The sequence below is a fragment of the Triplophysa dalaica genome, chromosome 15, assembly GCF_015846415.1.
Source record: "Triplophysa dalaica isolate WHDGS20190420 chromosome 15, ASM1584641v1, whole genome shotgun sequence".
NCBI lineage: Eukaryota > Metazoa > Chordata > Actinopteri > Cypriniformes > Nemacheilidae > Triplophysa > Triplophysa dalaica.
In genome coordinates, this window is record NC_079556.1 from 17,428,937 (window position 1) to 17,446,518 (window position 17,582).

Below are 17,582 nucleotides of genomic sequence, written 5' to 3' on the forward strand. Positions count from 1 at the left end.
GGATGTAGGATCAGCGTTAACAAAGCTCACCGTTTCAAGGACGACAAAGCAGAATGCTAAAACTGACCTCAGACCGGCTCTCAAGCGCTCGTTTCCCGTCTCGTCAACCGTATCCTTTCTTTCTTTCTATTTCCGGCCCGGTCATGGCAGCTGGATGCAGGAAGCAACTGTCCTCAGAATAGAAATAAACAAGGAGAGACAGATCTTTGGGGAAACTCCCCAGTTTTAAGTTGTGTTTTCGGGCTAGTCTTTATTTTAGTCGCTGTGAAATATGGCTACGACCGCCCAGTTATTCGAGGTAAGATTGTCTTAATAAGTCAATGCTAACTGTCACGGTCTGCGTTACAGCTTTTAGAAAAACTGTTTTATAGCTCGTATAAGTGTGCGATTTGCGTTTATCTTAAGTGCATGTTTTATTTTTACATCATTGTGTTTATATATAAAGTGGGCTGCATGTAATCAGTAGCTTTCTATAATGTGGTGGTAAACAACACTAAATCTAAACACAATTCTCAGCTTATGCTTTGAGGCTGGTAAACACTATTGAAATTGGAAAATTGCAACAGCGTCTCATCTTGCAGCAATACCGATTATAGACAGTCATTCATTTTCTTTTTTAAGAGACCTCCGTCTTGTTATGTCAGTTTCATAAGCTTTACGTTTTGCATTTTTTCATCATTTTCATTTACATGATATTAATTTTAACAGGAACCATTTGATGCCGATGAGTACATCGAGAGACTGGCTTGGAGAACTCCTGGAGGAGGCTCTAAAGGAGGAGCTGAGGCATTTGACCCCAAAAAGTGAGCAACAATTCAGGATTTGTTTTTGTACATAAGAATTGTCAGTGAACACCTAAACTGTCAGTAAAAACTTATGACACACTTGATCTGAAAACGTATCCAAATATTTGCCATTAAAGGAATACTCCGAGATGACCCCCTTTCATCTTCGGAAAACAAATTACGATTTTTTTTGATGAGGTCCGGAAACGTAAGAAAGTATCTGGATAGAATATAAAGTTGGTTAAGAGGATGTAGAAAACTGTAATATGGACCCTTTACAAGCTAAGGTACAATATGTTTGATTTGTCCATTTTGGAACAGTTTTCAATGAGCAGATAACGAATAATAAGAAATGTTAAAAAAGGATTATATCCAAACTTTTAATTGGCAGTGGAAATACTTTAATTCATTTAATTTAGTATAATTGAAAGCATGCACCCCCACCACATCGTTTTGTCTGACATTTACATCCACTCTCATGTAGCATTTTAAAAAAATATTTATAAATTACTTATTTCATCCTTATAATTAACATATACAGATTGTGCAAAGAATTGGAACAGCCCTATGTGTTCAAGTTGAAGCTTCCAGTGAAGAATCACTCACACCAAGGACGATAACTATAATATAAGGGTGACATTTAAGAAATCATTTTAAATTTAAGAGAAGAAAAGAGTCCACATCACAACTATGACAGCAAATAGGGTAACATTGTCTTTGGGATCACGTTCAGTTTTTGTCTTGCGAATGAACGATAAAACATTGACAGTCAATGAAAATTCCGTTAGTATTTATAAGGCTCAGACTCCAGCGAGCGAGTTTAGAATAATATAACATTATTGTCCTAATATAGTTATCGCTATAGTTATTGTTCGGGATGGGCCTGTGCTCATCTCCGTTTAAAATGCTTAAGATTTCTTTTTTAAAAAGGATTACCCTGGCACAGGTTTACCCTGAAAAGAAATCCAAATTTTATCTGGACCAGGCTATACATATAAGAAGTCCCTTTTATTATAATAATGTTGTGGGTGTAATTGCAATATATGATTTTTTTGTCTAACAATAGTGACAATCATATTTGGTAGTTTGACAATTATGTAACCACTGGAGACAAAAGCATGAAACTGACACAAAGTTTACTTCAACATAAAAGCATTGCAAAAGTGCTTTTTGACTGCCGGAGCAGAAACATCGTCACAAATTTTACACTGAGCTCTCAAATAACCGACCATGAAGAGGCTGTTGTGAGCTGGGCAAACCATTGACTCACAAATGATGGAAGAGAACAAATTTGGAGGGAAGAGGGAAAAAGAATTTAAGCTGCCAGCAGCGTTTAGGGAATTACGGTGATATGAGATTATATACTCATCACTTCAGAATGTTTTGCTACCACCCAGAGAATCCAAACGTGCTGAGTTGGAGCTTTTGACTTTCCTGTCCTACAAGTTCTTTGAAATGCAGCTGACGAAGCTTTTGGTTGTATGTGTGAGGTTTCCTAAATACACACTCATAGCACAGACGGGCCGTTGTTATGAAGAACCACAATTTATAGTTACAGACCATTAGCTGATTTTCTGGCGAGGTAAGTACTTATATGATCTTGACAAATAAGATGCTCTCCGCGGATGCCTGTACGTTTCCCAGTTTAAGATCAGTCTCTGGGAGTTTTTCCGAGTCTGAAGACGCATTCACGAAAGATAAATGAATCTCAGCCCAGCATAGTATTCTGATCCCTGTCGTTGAGCTGGTTTCAGGATATGGTAACAGAGCTTCGGGCACTTACATATGATTGGTCAGGTTTTATATAACGCTTCCCCATAGATTACATGCTAGCCAAGCTAACTTAATTTGGGACGTAAGCCTGCATCTTGCAAATCAGAGTGTGAAATGGATCCTTTTTCAAGGTTCTCTGAACACAAAGAGTGTTCTGCGGAGTGCTTAGCAAAGCCTCCACACTGATTCGAGTTTAGGGGAAAATTGACTTTGTCATCGATTCACCTTCTTGTGGTTGATAACCATCCATGTAGACCATCTGAGCAGATGTGGAAGAAACCTTTAACAATGGGAAAGTAATACAATTATTATTTAACACTAAAAATGGGAGCATTCCTGTAACCGTTTGTAAAAAATACATTCTTTCACAATTGATATACACTCAAGGCGTTTGATACATGAATTATTTTTTTCTTCTGTTGAACACAAAAGGAGATATTAATCAGAATGTCTGCACTGCTCATGTTCCACACAACAATAGCCTTTTAATCCTTTCAAAACCCTTTCATCCTGTCAAGGACAAAGGACTGAGGGAACCTAACAATAAAATTACCATAAAAATGGTTGATGTGGCTACAAGTTCGAAACCTTATGAATCTGAATTTTATGTCTTTCTTTGAGTACCATTGAAATTGTTCATAATACCTCAAAATCTCCCTTTGTTTTTCATAAAAGAAATTTGAGTAAACAGAATTTTATATTTTTAGTATTGACCCCCCCTCATATGATTGTAAAGCACTTTTTATTTAGGCAGTGAAGAGATGACAGAAAGTGAAGTGCGATAGAAGGGGGGATGGGTTCGGGAAATTACCACAAACCGGGATTTGAACTCGGGTCGCCCTAAAACTTAATCGCACCAATCACGTATGTCGGAAAACTGCCCACTAAGCCATTGGCTCCAACTGTTGCCAGTGTTGTTTTATTGATTGTTCTTTATCTGTTCTTCAGATTGCTTGAGGAATTTGTAAACCACATTGAGGAGCTTAAACAACTGGATGAAAGGATCCAGAGGAAGGTGGAGAAGCTGGAGCACCAATGCCACCGTGAAGCCAAGGAGTTCGCCCACAAGGTCCAGGACCTGCAGAGAAGCAACCAAGTCAGTTCATGCATAAAGTCATTCACGCATTCAGAAACATGTATCCCATTATAATCATAGGCTTATTTAAACTGTTTTATCATGTGTCCCTCTCGACCTACAGAGCAAAAAGTATAGCCAATGTCCTCTTTCAAAGATAAATTTTATGAACTTTTCACAAAATTGAACCTTTACTTCCTTATTATGAACATTTAGGTAGCCTTCCAGCACTTTCAGGAACTTGATGAACATATCAGTTACGTGGCAACTAAGGTATGCCACCTGGGGGATCAGCTAGAAGGAGTGAATACCCCAAGACAGAGGGCCGTGGAGGCACAGAGGCTCATGACGTACTTCAATGAGTTCCTGGATGGAGAGCTGCGCAGTGATGTCTTCAACAATCCAGAAAAGGTCAGATTTAGATGACACAAGTACACTCATCTCTTGGTTTAGTCAAGAAAACCCTATTCAAACCAATAATTAAACCACTACATTTACACATTGCCTTAAGTTATTTCATGAAATTGCTGCAAAAAGGTTAGTTTCACTTTAAGGTCCAGTGCGTAGCTTTTTGGAGGATCTATTGACCGAAATGCAATATAATATTCATAACTATGTCTTCAGAGGTGTATAAAACCTTACATAATGAAGCGTTATGTTTTTATTACCTTCAAATTAGCTATTTCTATCTACAAACAACGTGGGTCTGCTTGCATGGAATTAGCTGTGTTGTTTCTACATAGGGCAACAACGAATCGATTAAATAGATAAAAATCGATTACTAAAAGAGTTGGCAACGAATTTAATAATCGATTCGTTGTGTCGCGCGACGTGGAGACATTTGATTATTAGAAAAAAACTTTATTTGATCGCGTAGCGGAGTGAACACACTCGGTCTCTCTCGCGCACTGATGCTAGCCGAGTTCGGCGCCTCATAGACAGGGCGGAGCAAAAATAACAAAAAACGAGCGGAGGAAAGATACATTGCGGAGGCAGAGAAATCCGCGCGACCCAAGTCATCTAAGGTGCGGGAGCATTTCACACTAAATAAACAGGAAAAGTGTGTTAACTGCTAAATATGCAAAAGCGACATGGCATTGCACCTGAGCAACACGGCAATGATCCAGCACCTGAAACGCAAACATGTTGGAGTCTTTGATGAGCAGGAAGGGAGTTCAACAGCAGGTTATGTCATTACGGAATCGTACTTTTGCTCCGTTTTGAAGTGAAGAACGTATTGTCCCTGGTGCTGGTGTTTACTCGTTATCCAGCTTGACAAGCATGACAAGTTAGCGTTAGCTGGTTAATAACAGTAGTACGGCAGGGGTGGTATAGTTACTTTGCACTTTGCATTGTAAGACTAAAGACACGTTTTTATTAAAATAAGCTTTTCTTACTTAGTAATTTTGTCTCGTTTCCAGTCCAAATATTAAAAAAATCTTAAATCAAGATTACATGACAAGAAAAATGGCATGAGAAATGAGGAGATGCTTAAAACTTCTGTTGGAGATTATATCTCATTAAGATTATTTTTCCTACCCCATTGGCAAATAATTTTGCTTGTTTTAAGCAAACAATCACTTAATTTTTAGGTGTTTTTTCAGAAAACGAGACAACATTTCTTATGCTATTTCATGTGTTTACTAGTAAATGTATCTTGATTTAAGATTTTTTTGATATATGGACTGACAACAGGACAAAACTGTCCTGTGAGAGTATGTGTATCTGCTAGTGTGCGCGTCTGCAGTGTAGTTTAGAGAACAAGTTCTGAGATTCAAACAAATCCTGCTAAATTTTCTGATTTGAATTGTTCTTTATTTTTTATAAATTATTAATTGTTCTACCAGCTCAGATGGCAGTTTATTTAAAAAAAAATATTTGGCAAACATGTGTTTGTTTTTTGTGTTAGTCAACACTATTATTTTATTATTATTATATTTATTATTATTATAACAGCTCAGGGATGATCAAGGAGCAACATGTTTGTGCACTTTCGGAAGATTTTAGTTCTTTTTGAAAAAAGGGTTGAAAATGAATGTTTTTTAATCCGATTCATTGATTAATCGAAAAAATAGTCAATAGATTAATCGATTATTAAAATAATCGTTAGTTGCAGCCCTATTTCTACAGTTGCCCTGAACAGGCAAACTTTTCAACAGAGTGCGTTTGGTAAATACGTTATCTCCCTTGGCAAAGAAGCGAAAACGTAACAAGGGAGGGGTGGAGAGAGCCATTGGTTGCAAATCGCAAGCTCACTGCTAGATCCTGCTAAATTTCATACACTGGACCTTTAAATGCATTCAGAATTGCGAAATAACGATTTGACAATTAAATGCTTGAGTATTTAAATTTCATACAAATTCTGATTTGGCCTTTTTATTTGATTTAATTTCTTTATTAATTTCTTTTTATTTCATCATGTTTAGTCCACTCAAAATAATATGAGTTCTGCCATGCCGTTGTAATTGTGATATTGCCCACCAAAAAATTGAACACTTTCTATACAGTACAGTAGCATGTTAAAGTTAACCCAAGTGACTGCAGCAAACAAAAATGCTAAAACTTTGTATGAAACAAAAAAAGCTTTCCTGTGGCTCAGTGGCTAGAGCATGGCGCTAGCAACGCCAAGGTCATGCGCTCGATCCCAGGGGATTGCACAAAGTTAGAAACAAATGAATAGTACATTACAATATAAGCCAAAGCGTCTGCTAAATGTAAATCTGAGAATGTGAGAACATATGAAACGGTAATGCATACCACCAAAACACATGCATTAGGCTAATATATATTTGCTTTGATGTGCGCCAACGTAATTGGAAATGCCACTTAAAAATTAATCTCTCGAGTTACTCGCCAACCCTGGGTGGCATGTCTTCTGATGTTATTAGCATAAGGCCACCAACGTGCTTTCATTGTGGGAATATACCCGGCAGACTTTTCAATATTTCTCAAAACGCGCACGCCTCCAGAAGAGAAAAGAGGGGAAGTGAGAGCTGCCGGTGAATAGCTGAGAGGGGGGAAAGAGAAATGGGAAACGGAGGGAACGAAGGGTTGGGTTAATCCCTGTGAAAGGGAGGGCCGGGCCCAGGCAGCGAGGAGACAAGCGCCGGTAAAAACCCCCTACTGCTGGGAGACGGCTACATCACTTACATGGGATTTAGCTAATCTTAGCTGGGGGACAGATACTTAGAAAACCTCGGCGAGGCGAGCGGAAAAGGGATGGATCCACCTCACGGGACCACAATAATGATGTTAGCTGAGGCAGGCAGAGGAACAGGGTGTGTGGACGGTAGGGCCTTTTCTTCTCCTTGTACATCAGGTTGAAGGTAAAGGTGGGGAGTTCTTGTCCGGGTCCTGTTTTCTGGCTCGTCCTCCTACCTGCCTGTGGGGACAGATTACAGGATGTGATTTGGGGAGGGATGAGTGAGTGTAAGGTGATGGATGGGCAGCGGTTGATGGATGGGGGTTAAGTTGTGGTGCTGATGAGGTTCAGGTGCGCAGGGCTGAGCTCGTTCTAATCGTCCTTCTGGTGGACGAAGAGAGGGAAGAATTTACCTTAAGCCGATCCACAGATTTAGGGGAGGTGCCTCTGGCCTTGATTCGTGTTTTGAGGCGTTTGTCCTGAAGTATCCATGTCCTCTCACTACAGCCTGTTTTCATCCCAAACAGATAAAAGAAGCTGCTGACATCATTCAGAAGTTGCACCTGATCGCTCAGGAGCTGCCATTTGATAGGTAAGAAGGCTGCAGAGTCAAGGAGCAGAGAAGTCGAAGGGGTGGGTGGATGGCAGGGATGGAGTAAAATAAATGTAACATAGGATTTCGCCAAAGGTTACATTTTACAATGTTACAAGGTTACAATGTAGTGATTTAAAAAAAGTTGAAAGCATAAAAATGATTTATTACAAATAAGTAAATCTGCTATAGGTGTCAAAATTGAAACTGAAACCAAAAGATTTAAAAACACTAAATTATATCAAAACAATCTTTATATAATACATATTTCCAGCTTAATACTGATTGGATAAGCTTATTTTGTTAACAGTGGAAAGTTAAGGACTAGTCAAGGGAATAAACTTTTTTTCAATTTTTTTATTTTATTTAAACTAGCTTTATATTTCTGTTGTTGCTTGTTATATACTCTCATACTGCCCAGACCCGGTCATAAGTGTGTCGTACAGAAAGTAGCACAAAGAAGCTGCATTGATTAGAGAATAGGAAATGCAATAGTACTTTGACTTCAAATGTTTTCAATTTTTCTCGTTTTCCTTTTCAGATTTTCTGATGTCAAGGCCAAGATAGCAAGTAAGCAGCTGCAGACTAAACAAGAAACCATTACACCACTGTTACCTGTCTGTTGAATATGCAGTGTTAACAAATGCTTCATGTGTGTTTGACAGGTAAGTATCATGACCTTGAGCGGCAGTTGATCCAAGAGTTTACAGCGGCTCAGAGGAGAGGAGAGATTGGACGCATGCAGGAGGTGGCGGCAGTCCTGCTACATTTTAAGGTTTGTTGGAGATGCACTGCTCCCTTAAGTCAACATTGAATCCAAATCACCCCTTTTATGATCTTAACACACAGTTCTTAAGAATATTCCACATTATTATTAGAAAAATTGGTCTTGTATCAAAATGTAACTCGAAACAATTTTTTTTGGCTGACATCAACATCTCTTTTAGGCTGTTGCTTTGTATCCTTTCTCATTCAGAAACATGTCACATAAATAATTTGGTTGCGAATGACATTTCACGTTGATTTTGACAGACTCCACATTTGTCATATGCAAGGATGTGTAATAATTTCTTTCCTTGTATTTTGTCAAAGGGTTATGCACACTGCGTGGACGTCTACATCAAGCAGTGTCAGGAGGTGTGCATTAAGTTTGGACTGTCTCTTATTTCTTTTCCTAACATATATGACGTTTATACTTGATTTCCTGTTGCAGACAACAAACATTCAATTTGTATATAATCTTTATTCTCCACATTGCCTGTCTTTATCTTCTATAGGGAGCATATATGAGGAATGACGTGTTTGAAGACATTGCCCTTTTGTGTCAGCGGGTTAATAAGCAAGTTGGAGAAGTCTTCTGCAGTCCAGAGACTGTCATGGCTAAGCTCATTCAGAGCATCTTTGAGAACAAGATACAGGTAATGGCACACAGAAACAAGCTTGTAGCCAGTTAGCTTCAAATCTTTTATCATCTTTAGCTTCAAGTAACAAATCTAATGTGTTTATGACTTTAGGCTCACGTCAAAGAAAAATTAGATGGGACCCGCAACTCTGACGTGGAGCAATACCTCAAAAACCTATATGACCTCTACACACGGTATTGTACCTGTTATGCCCAAAGGATTTGTCACGCAACTACTTTTTTGGACATACTGTAGTTTTGTGCAACAAAAGTTTGACAGTCCGGAGAAAAACTTGTCCAATCCTTCAGTTTATTCCTGTGCATGAGAAATTTTCAACATAAAGCTTGGGTTATGTTCTAGTGGTATGCGAAACATAAAATATTAAAGCGATTATTGGTCATTATAATAACACATTTCAATTTACATAAATCATAATGTGATTAATGGGAATTGCAATTGTGTGGGGCAGTTACATTGACTGTCATGTTAAATATTAATTTTGTTTGTTATGCATAGAGAGAAAATGATAACCCCCATCTCTTGAACTCAAATGTAGTTTTAAATTAATTTGTTTTATATTGTTCCAGTGAAATTAAAAATAATAATTCTTATTTTTTATGAGATATTTTCGTTTATAGTAAATAGCTTAACTATGTGGGTCATTTTCTTTTTAAAATCCATGTACCCTCATAATCTTCAGTTAAAATTTGAAAATGCACTTCCGAGTATCCACCTCAAATGACGTAAATTAGACGGCTTGGGCGGGGGATCCGATAACTCCTCCCCTTCAAGTCAAGTCTGCTGCCAGTTTCATTTCAAAATTAATGCAACAGCTGTTTTTACAAATCCAATCACTTTGCAGTGAGAAACGCAAAACACGTCCACCAATTTTCTCCTTTAAAATACCTTTTCACTTGGAAGTGTCTGAGAATACAAAAGTATAAACGATCGCAACTTCCGGTTCACAGGGATCTTTAAGTGTGCAACATAATCAGGCATTGAAAAGAGTACCTATTAAAAGCTACTTAGACCAATGGAAATACTTGTTGTCCTAAGGGAGACCCTATTTCGAGGCAGACTGATGCTGAACACCAATTTTATTGTAATCACCATGATTTTAAACTGCTGTTACTCTTATTTGTAGGACAACAGCACTGGCTGCTAAGCTCACAGACTTTAACTTGGGCTCAGACAAACACACGTTTGTGTCAAAGCTGATAAAGAACATCTTCTCCTCTTATCTGGAGAGCTACATAGATATGGAGCGACAATATCTGCAAAGCCGCAGCGGCATGATTCTCCAGCGCTTCTACGACTCAAAGAACCACCAAAAACGCCCTGTAGGTGCGGGCAGGTAAGGACTGGAATTTTGTTTAACAGCCTAGGGTGGGTTTGTCATATAGATGTCTTGACGTGGGATTTACACTTCCTCGCCATCTCTCCTTTTTACCTTCACAGTATCCAGGAACTAAAAGAGAAGATTAGACAACGCACTAACCTGCCACTGGGACCTAGTATTGACACACAGGGAGAGACCCTGCTCTCACAAGAAGTTGTAGTGAACCTGCTGCAGGAAACTCGACATGCTTTTGAGAGATGCAACAAGGTTTGTCAAATAACAGCACTGCATGATATACTGTAAACCTGAACTGTAAACACTGTTTAATCATTGTAAATACATACAAATGTTGACATTATTTTTTTTCTTGCAGTTGTCTGACCCTGCAGATTTACCAAAAAATGCATTCTCCATCTTTCTGCTTTTGGTGGAATACCTGTGTGTGGACCATATAGACTATGCCCTTGAGATTGGGCTTTCAGGTATGTGTAGACTAACCATTCAAATATGTAAGAACCTGTATTAGGGGATGTTTCTGGCTCTTGTTTATAAAGGTTTTTAATTAATGAGGTTATCGTACAATGTAAAATAGTTTATACAGTACCAGTCATAAGTTTCATAATTATGACTGGTACTATAATATTTTTCAAGACACACTTGAAAAATATGATCCTCGTGTTCTTGAAATCCTTCAACCTTTTAAAGGTGTCTATTTCAGTGTTTTAGAATTTTTTTTGTAGGCACAAATATACACTGCCCTTACAAAAAGTCATACACTCTAATGTTTTGTTGGACCGCCTTCAGCTTTGATTATGGCATGCATTCGCTATGGCATCATTTCGATAAGCTTCTTCAATGTATTCCCATCGGACATTTATTCCAGTCCAGAGTTGCATTCATTTTTTGCCAAGATCTTGTATTAATGATGGGAGAGTCGGACCGCTGTGCAAAGTCTTCTCCAGCACATCCCAAAGATTCTCAATGGGGTTAAGGTCTCGACTCTTTGGTGGCCAATTTATGTATGAAAATGATGTCTCATGCTCCCTGAACCACTCTTTCACAATTTGAGCCCGTTGAATCATGGCATTTAGATCTTGGAATATGTCTGTGCCATCAGAAAAGAAAAAACCCATTAATGGAATAAACTGGTCATTCAGTATATTCAGGTAGTCAGCTGACCTCATTCTTTGGGCACATAACGTTGCTGAACCTAGACTCCAATCGAATGGGAGGCTCTTACCTATTTGCTGAGTTAAATCCAAGCGGTGACTTTTTTTTGGACAGGCAGTGTATTTATGCCATCATATTAATGTGGTCCAGTGTTAATACTTGGACCAAATAATAAAAAGAAGTCCATCATAGTTAGATCCAATGATGTTAAAAACGCTTCCCAGGTTAAGAACTAAAGAATGATGATGGATGATGAAATGCCAAGATTTTAATTATAGGCAAAGGTTGACAACTTTGATGATGTCAAAATATATAACAGTGTTAATTTATTTTGAATGCTTTGTCCCAACATAATTCCCATTGTTTCACTTTTGTTATTAAATGGTTTTAATGAGTTTACTATTATTCTAAAATTTGGATAAATTCTAAAAAAGCAGTGTGTTTCCAAACTTCTAACTGGTGGTGTACTTTCCTGTTTGGCTTACATGTCTATATTTGAAGACATTGTGTTGTCTAATTGTAGTTGATAGTGCTGGTTTTCTGAAACTTTCGCATCTGTTTGAAATATTGAAATATCTGTTTATATTGCAGGTTCTTTGACATACTTTTTTTACAACAAATTATGTAAAACCGACATTTCATATAAAACCGTAACCTACAGCCAGTGTTGGGCAAGTTACTCTGAAAAAGTAATTAATTACTAGTTACTAATTAAATATTCAAGGGTGTAATTAGAATACTGTACAAATTACTCTCTCCAAAAAGTATTTAATTACTAACTAATTTCTATATCCTATATCAACCTTGATTAGTTAAGTGATTCAAGGATAGATACGAAATGGCTCTTTTAAAAAGTAATTAAATTATAGTAACTAATTACTTTGTTACTAGTAACACCCAACACGTTCAACAGCTCAGATTCTAAACTATTATCATGAGTAATAGTTTACTGCTGAAAATTGGGGTATTGATGTCATTTGTTTTTTTTTTAGTTATAATAACTAGGCAGTTCTGATCATCTTAAAATACCAAACATCGGCAACTAGCTTTAACATTATGAAAAAAGTATCCAATAAAATCTGCTTGACAAGAAAAGGTTTTGAATGACAATTTTGTCGTACACAGCAATCCCATCTGCGGATGCCAAAAATGCCAACCTGTACTTCCTGGATGTGGTCCAGCAGGCCAACACAATCTTCCACCTCTTTGATAAGCAGTTTAATGATCAACTGATGCCTCTTATTAGGTGAGTTTGACTGGTTTTCACCTTTTTGTCTGGTGGCTGCCCATGACTTGATTCATTTGAACTTTGATCCCTTTAGCTCCTCGCCTAAGTTGACAGAGTGCCTGCACAAGAAGAAAGAAGTTATAGAACAGATGGAGGTGAAGCTGGACACTGGAATTGATAGGTAAGTTCAAAACTTTCGCTGCAAATTGGGGATTTATTTTTATTTAGCACAAACGACAGTCTTTGGCTTATTGTCAATGTGGGTGAATGTTTTAAGGACACTGAATTGCATGATTGGCCAGATGAAGCACCTTCTGGCCACTGAGCAGAAGAAAACAGACTTCAGACCAGAAGATGAGAACAATGTCATGATACAGTACACCACAGTAAGATGATAAAAGCATGTAAAGCAATGAAAAGAAATATTTTACTTGCATGAATAACAGTCTGAGAACTAGGACTAGGAATCCTTTTAAGATTTTTACCGTCTGTAGCCGTATACTTACACCTTACCTTTTCCTATACTTGAAGGCATGCTCAAAGGTTTGTGCCTACTTGAGCAAGCAGGTGGAGCGTGTGCGGAAATCTATGGATGGTAAGAATGTAGACACAGTTTTGACTGAGCTGGGAGTGCGATTCCACAGGCTGATCCATGAGCACCTGCAGCAGTTCAGCTACAGCTCCATGGGTGGCATGCTAGCCATCTGTGATGTGGCAGAGTACCGTCGATGTGCCAAAGATTTCAGGGTGAGTACAAGTCAAAGGTCATAGAGGGTTTATTCTGGCCATTTCATAAAATTGGGCTCTGTATTATTCTAACTAGACCATCCTGTCTTTGAAATCCAGGCTGAAGTCTCAATCTATTGATGAAATTAGCTTTCCTCTAGCTCTGTAGTAAGAGCATTGCGTTAACAACGCAAGGATGTGGGTCCGATTCCAGGGGATTGCACATACCTATGTACAAATTTATAGGATAATGCAATGTAAGTCGCTTTGGATAAAAGCGTCTGCCAAATGCAAAAATGTAAATGTTAATGAAATAACTGTTTCAAAGTTTAATTTCAATCATTTATTTTCAAATCTGACATGGCCTTTAGAGTACCAGAGAGATGATACATATATTTGTATACAAACCCCGGAAGCAAGCTAGTATTTTAGCACTTCCAGTTCCATCACCCCAAAGTCAATGTTTTTTTCTTATGGGTTTTTGGTTAAATGCCTAAAATAAGTTCTTATGTTTATTTTATGACATAAAACACATAAAAATGACACCATCCTTTGGCGGGAACATTAAACGTCTTCGTGCATAGAAATCTTTCAAATAATTCAACATGGACACAGATCTCTAAAACGTGGATGGACATTCATTCATGGAGTAATTCTTTATCAGGCGACTGTAGTTTAGTCTGTTTATAGCCTCATGTTAGCTTTTTACTTCTGGCGATTGTATTTAAGGCTTCAAAAGTAGAAAATATTGTGTTAATCTGTCGAAGTGATCTTGATAGACAAAACGTGGGTTATAAACCTTTGTTAATCACAGAGTTTATTTTTTGCACTGGTAACTTGGGTTGGCCTACAAAAATACATCTTCTCTGCGATACTGTATAGTAAAGATATCAAGGTAATATTTTCACAGATTGTTCTTTACAGTATATATATAGGTGGATTTTTTGTATAATATGTGAATCACAAAATAATGAATTTAGCTGGGTATAACAGGCAGGTTGATGCCCGATGACTCCTGAGATAGGCGCAGGCTCCACGTGACCCGAGGTAGTTTGGATAAGCGGTAGAAAATGGAATGGAATGGAATAACAGGCAGGGTGATAATCTGTGATATTGTATATGGGTAGTGTACAAATAAACCTTATGTGTCCTATTGTGTGACAGCAGAAAAGTAGGAAACATACTTTTAATAAAATAATATATTTATATATATAAAATAGTATCAGATTAATGATATTTCTCATTAAGGGATGTTAGTTTCTTTCTCAATTTATGCTGTCTCACCATAGAACACATGTGTGGTTTGTCAACTACCCATGTGCTGATTGTTGGGGAAACCTGCAGAATTCTGTGAGATTAATATTAAATATGATAAATAAAAATGCTTAGTGAAGTGCACCTTTTTAATATCTCAAAGCATTATCTGTTCATTTGACCATTTATGCTTAGAAACGTCTTACTGTAATATAATAGGTTAAATTTAACATTCAAGGGGCAGAGAATTTGCCATTTTTGTCAATAACAAGCACTTTCTGTAGAAATCTGCAGGATATTCATGTTCTGAAGCCACAGATTATATGTGGGCTGGATTTATTACAAGAAAGCAATATATCGTGTACCAAACAGAGTACAGATTGGTTATGTATTTTTGGAAATTAAACTCTCTCCTTATATTTACACAAATTGTAGTTATTATTATGATATAAAGCAGATGTTAAATAATATGTCACATACTTACTGCAGTTTGATTGGGTAAAGTGAACAAACATTTTTAGGTTAAACGCTAAAGTGCTTTTTTTAAGAGTTTCATACCCCATGTTGTTTACTTTTAACGAAAATGCTTCTTTAGACATTCTTCAGACATTGAAGGTAATGTTTTATTGTAAAATGCATTAAGAATCTTGTTTCAAATCCCATAGTTTGACTAACAGCTGGATTAAAAATCCTCCACAGGTTCCTCTTGTGCTCCAACTCTTCGACACGCTTCATGCTCTGTGTAACCTCTTGGTCGTCGCCCCGGACAACCTCAAACAGGTGTGCTCTGGCGAGCAGTTAACCAACCTTGACAGGAACCTCCTCCATGCTTTCGTCCAGCTAAGAGTAGACTACCGCTCAGCCCGACTGGGCCGGCATTTCAGCTAATGGCTGGCAGGGCTGCCCAATTACTGCACAGCCTACCATACAGCCGCCCATTCAAAGCTGCCCTACTGCAAGACAAAAAAACACAAGCGGACAATTTTGAGAGGCTTTTAGCGGCCTTTGTGTGTTATTCAATGTGGACATTAAACCTGATGTTTAAATAACAAAACGGTAACAATTTCAAGACCCAAAACTTCCCATTTTATGTTTTAAGTTGCCCGTTTTATCTGAAATGCGCTTGTTTTTGTTCATACCATAAATTGGAGAATATAAATCTGTAATATAGTGTAGAGGGCTGAATTGTACATTTCCCCGCTTCTGGACTTCATTTGAGGGACAATGATGTTAAATGAACTGAGGTGGAGTGTCAAATGATTCTGCTACTGGACTTGGGTGGTCGAAAGACTCAATTTTATTTGCTTTTATTTTGATTGTGCCAAATCATCCTCGGTGACTCTGCTGGGATGAGAGGGGCAGTTCAGCGCGCTGCTCCGGATCAATGAGCTTGCCCGGCCGGTTTCGCTCAGGCTGATGTGCACACACGGGGCTTCGCAGGAAGGAAAATCCTTTCTTTGAACAGAACAATGGAGATGTTATACATGTTGCCCTGCTTTGAAAGCTAATTCAGTCCTATTTTCATTTCATACTCATAATGTTAATGAACAAGAGCGCGGTTGATTGTTTTGAATGCGAGTACTGCAAGGTCTGTAGTTATCTGTTACTAATATGGGCAGTGCTAAAATATAACATTTTCAGTGAAATGCAGTTCACACGTAACATTTCTAAGATAAAACTAATAACTACTGCATCAGTCTAATAACAAAATGCCTTACGTTCTGATTGTTTCCACATACTGTAATTGTTGAAAGATGATTGGTTCACAACATGATTGGTTTTAGACAGGAAATGGTGTAGGGTTTTCTGATGAGTGACACTTTAATGCTTGATTACTATTTTGTGTTTTTTAGTTTGATAAAGGTATGGATATGGTGAATCTCAACCATGAGAAGTCAGAAACGATTAATTCAAGAGCACATTCATCAGATGAGTATGTGTTGAATGCAGTGATGTCATATGACTAGTCGAACGCTAACCCTTCACCTCTGTTGAAAAGCTTGGGGCCAGATCTCTGACCCCTGGGTTTGACCTAGGTGTTAGACAGTTAAAAATGATGTAATGGTTTGTTTCTGTTGACTGTACTGCGTTCTAACATGAATTCAGGTCAAAATGATCATGCACATGCAACTGAATCATCTAAAAAGCTACTCGTCAATTATTTCTGAAAATAAAATGTGTGAAATTGCCCTCTTCTTTTTAATGAGACAAGTTTAATTGAGGGTGGTCTCAAAGCCCCAGAGTAATTCTTACTATGCAGTATTTAATATTCTCATTATATATTTTACTTATTTTTAAGGGTTACATAGTTAGAAGGTCTGTCAGGCATTAGCCCCCCTTAATCTTTTTTTTTAGAAAAAAAGACTTCAAAGACACATTATTAACTCATACTTGATCATGTTTTACCACTCATACTGTACATAGAAAAACAAAATAATACATATTTTTGGAGTATGCATACAGGCTGTTTCCTCAGATGCACGCACCTGGCCCAAAGTCAACTTCTGGGCCCAGTTGCATAAACTTATGCGGTAAATTACGACTGCATCTTAACAATTAGTCTCACTGACTAGCAATTAGTTAGGACTAATCAGTTTTACTTTTAATGTTTCAATTAGTCCAATCTACCTTTTTATGTAAGTGATTTCAAGAAGTTGTGACCAGTCTTGAAGAAAGAAATGTGATGGCTTACTTCAAAGACTAGTCTATGCGCCACCCCTGGTAGTTGTTTGGTTATAATACAATCATTTATTTCATATCGAATTATTAATTTATATTAATATTTTATTGTATATTCATTGAATCAAATCGGTTGTTTGGACCACATATTGGTTGTTTATGTTGTTGCTGCTGAAACCGTCCTCTTGGGAAAATTGATCATTGATTTTTTTAGTAAAAGACAACGATAGTAAACATGTTTTTTTTTGGCAGATTGAATACCGATTGTAATACGGTACGTAATATAAGAACTATTACTGTGGTAAGTGTAGGCCACTAGCACGGTTTAACTATAAAGTTACGTTATGCACAGAGTAGACGCAATAGGTCTTGAAAAATAGACTCGTCTCAAGGACTCATGTGTGTCTTAACCACGA

General features: G+C 37.6%; 1 protein-coding gene across 1 annotated transcript; it reads left to right on the top strand.

Moving 5' to 3' along the window:
* The first annotated feature begins 21 nt into the window (after positions 1-21).
* Positions 22-16,676, top strand: exoc5 (exocyst complex component 5). The gene is made up of 18 exons (XM_056768574.1): positions 22-298; positions 709-803; positions 3,507-3,654; positions 3,850-4,044; positions 7,303-7,367; positions 7,909-7,937; positions 8,033-8,142; positions 8,460-8,504; positions 8,645-8,785; positions 8,882-8,964; positions 9,915-10,124; positions 10,229-10,376; positions 10,483-10,591; positions 12,405-12,525; positions 12,602-12,688; positions 12,785-12,893; positions 13,039-13,254; positions 15,187-16,676. The coding sequence occupies exons 1-18, from the start codon at positions 272-274 to the stop codon at positions 15,373-15,375; spliced, it is 2,127 nt and encodes a 708-aa protein (XP_056624552.1). The 5' UTR covers positions 22-271; the 3' UTR covers positions 15,376-16,676.
* The last annotated feature ends 906 nt before the right edge of the window (positions 16,677-17,582 follow it).

Excerpts from the sequence above, each read along its gene's own strand:
- exoc5 (XM_056768574.1), top strand. The coding sequence starts at position 272 with ATGGCTACGACCGCCCAGTTATTCGAG. Across the intron at positions 8,965-9,914 it reads CTATATGACCTCTACACACG|GACAACAGCACTGGCTGCTA; the intron begins GTATTGTACCTG and ends TCTTATTTGTAG. Across the intron at positions 10,125-10,228 it reads CGCCCTGTAGGTGCGGGCAG|TATCCAGGAACTAAAAGAGA; the intron begins GTAAGGACTGGA and ends TTACCTTCACAG.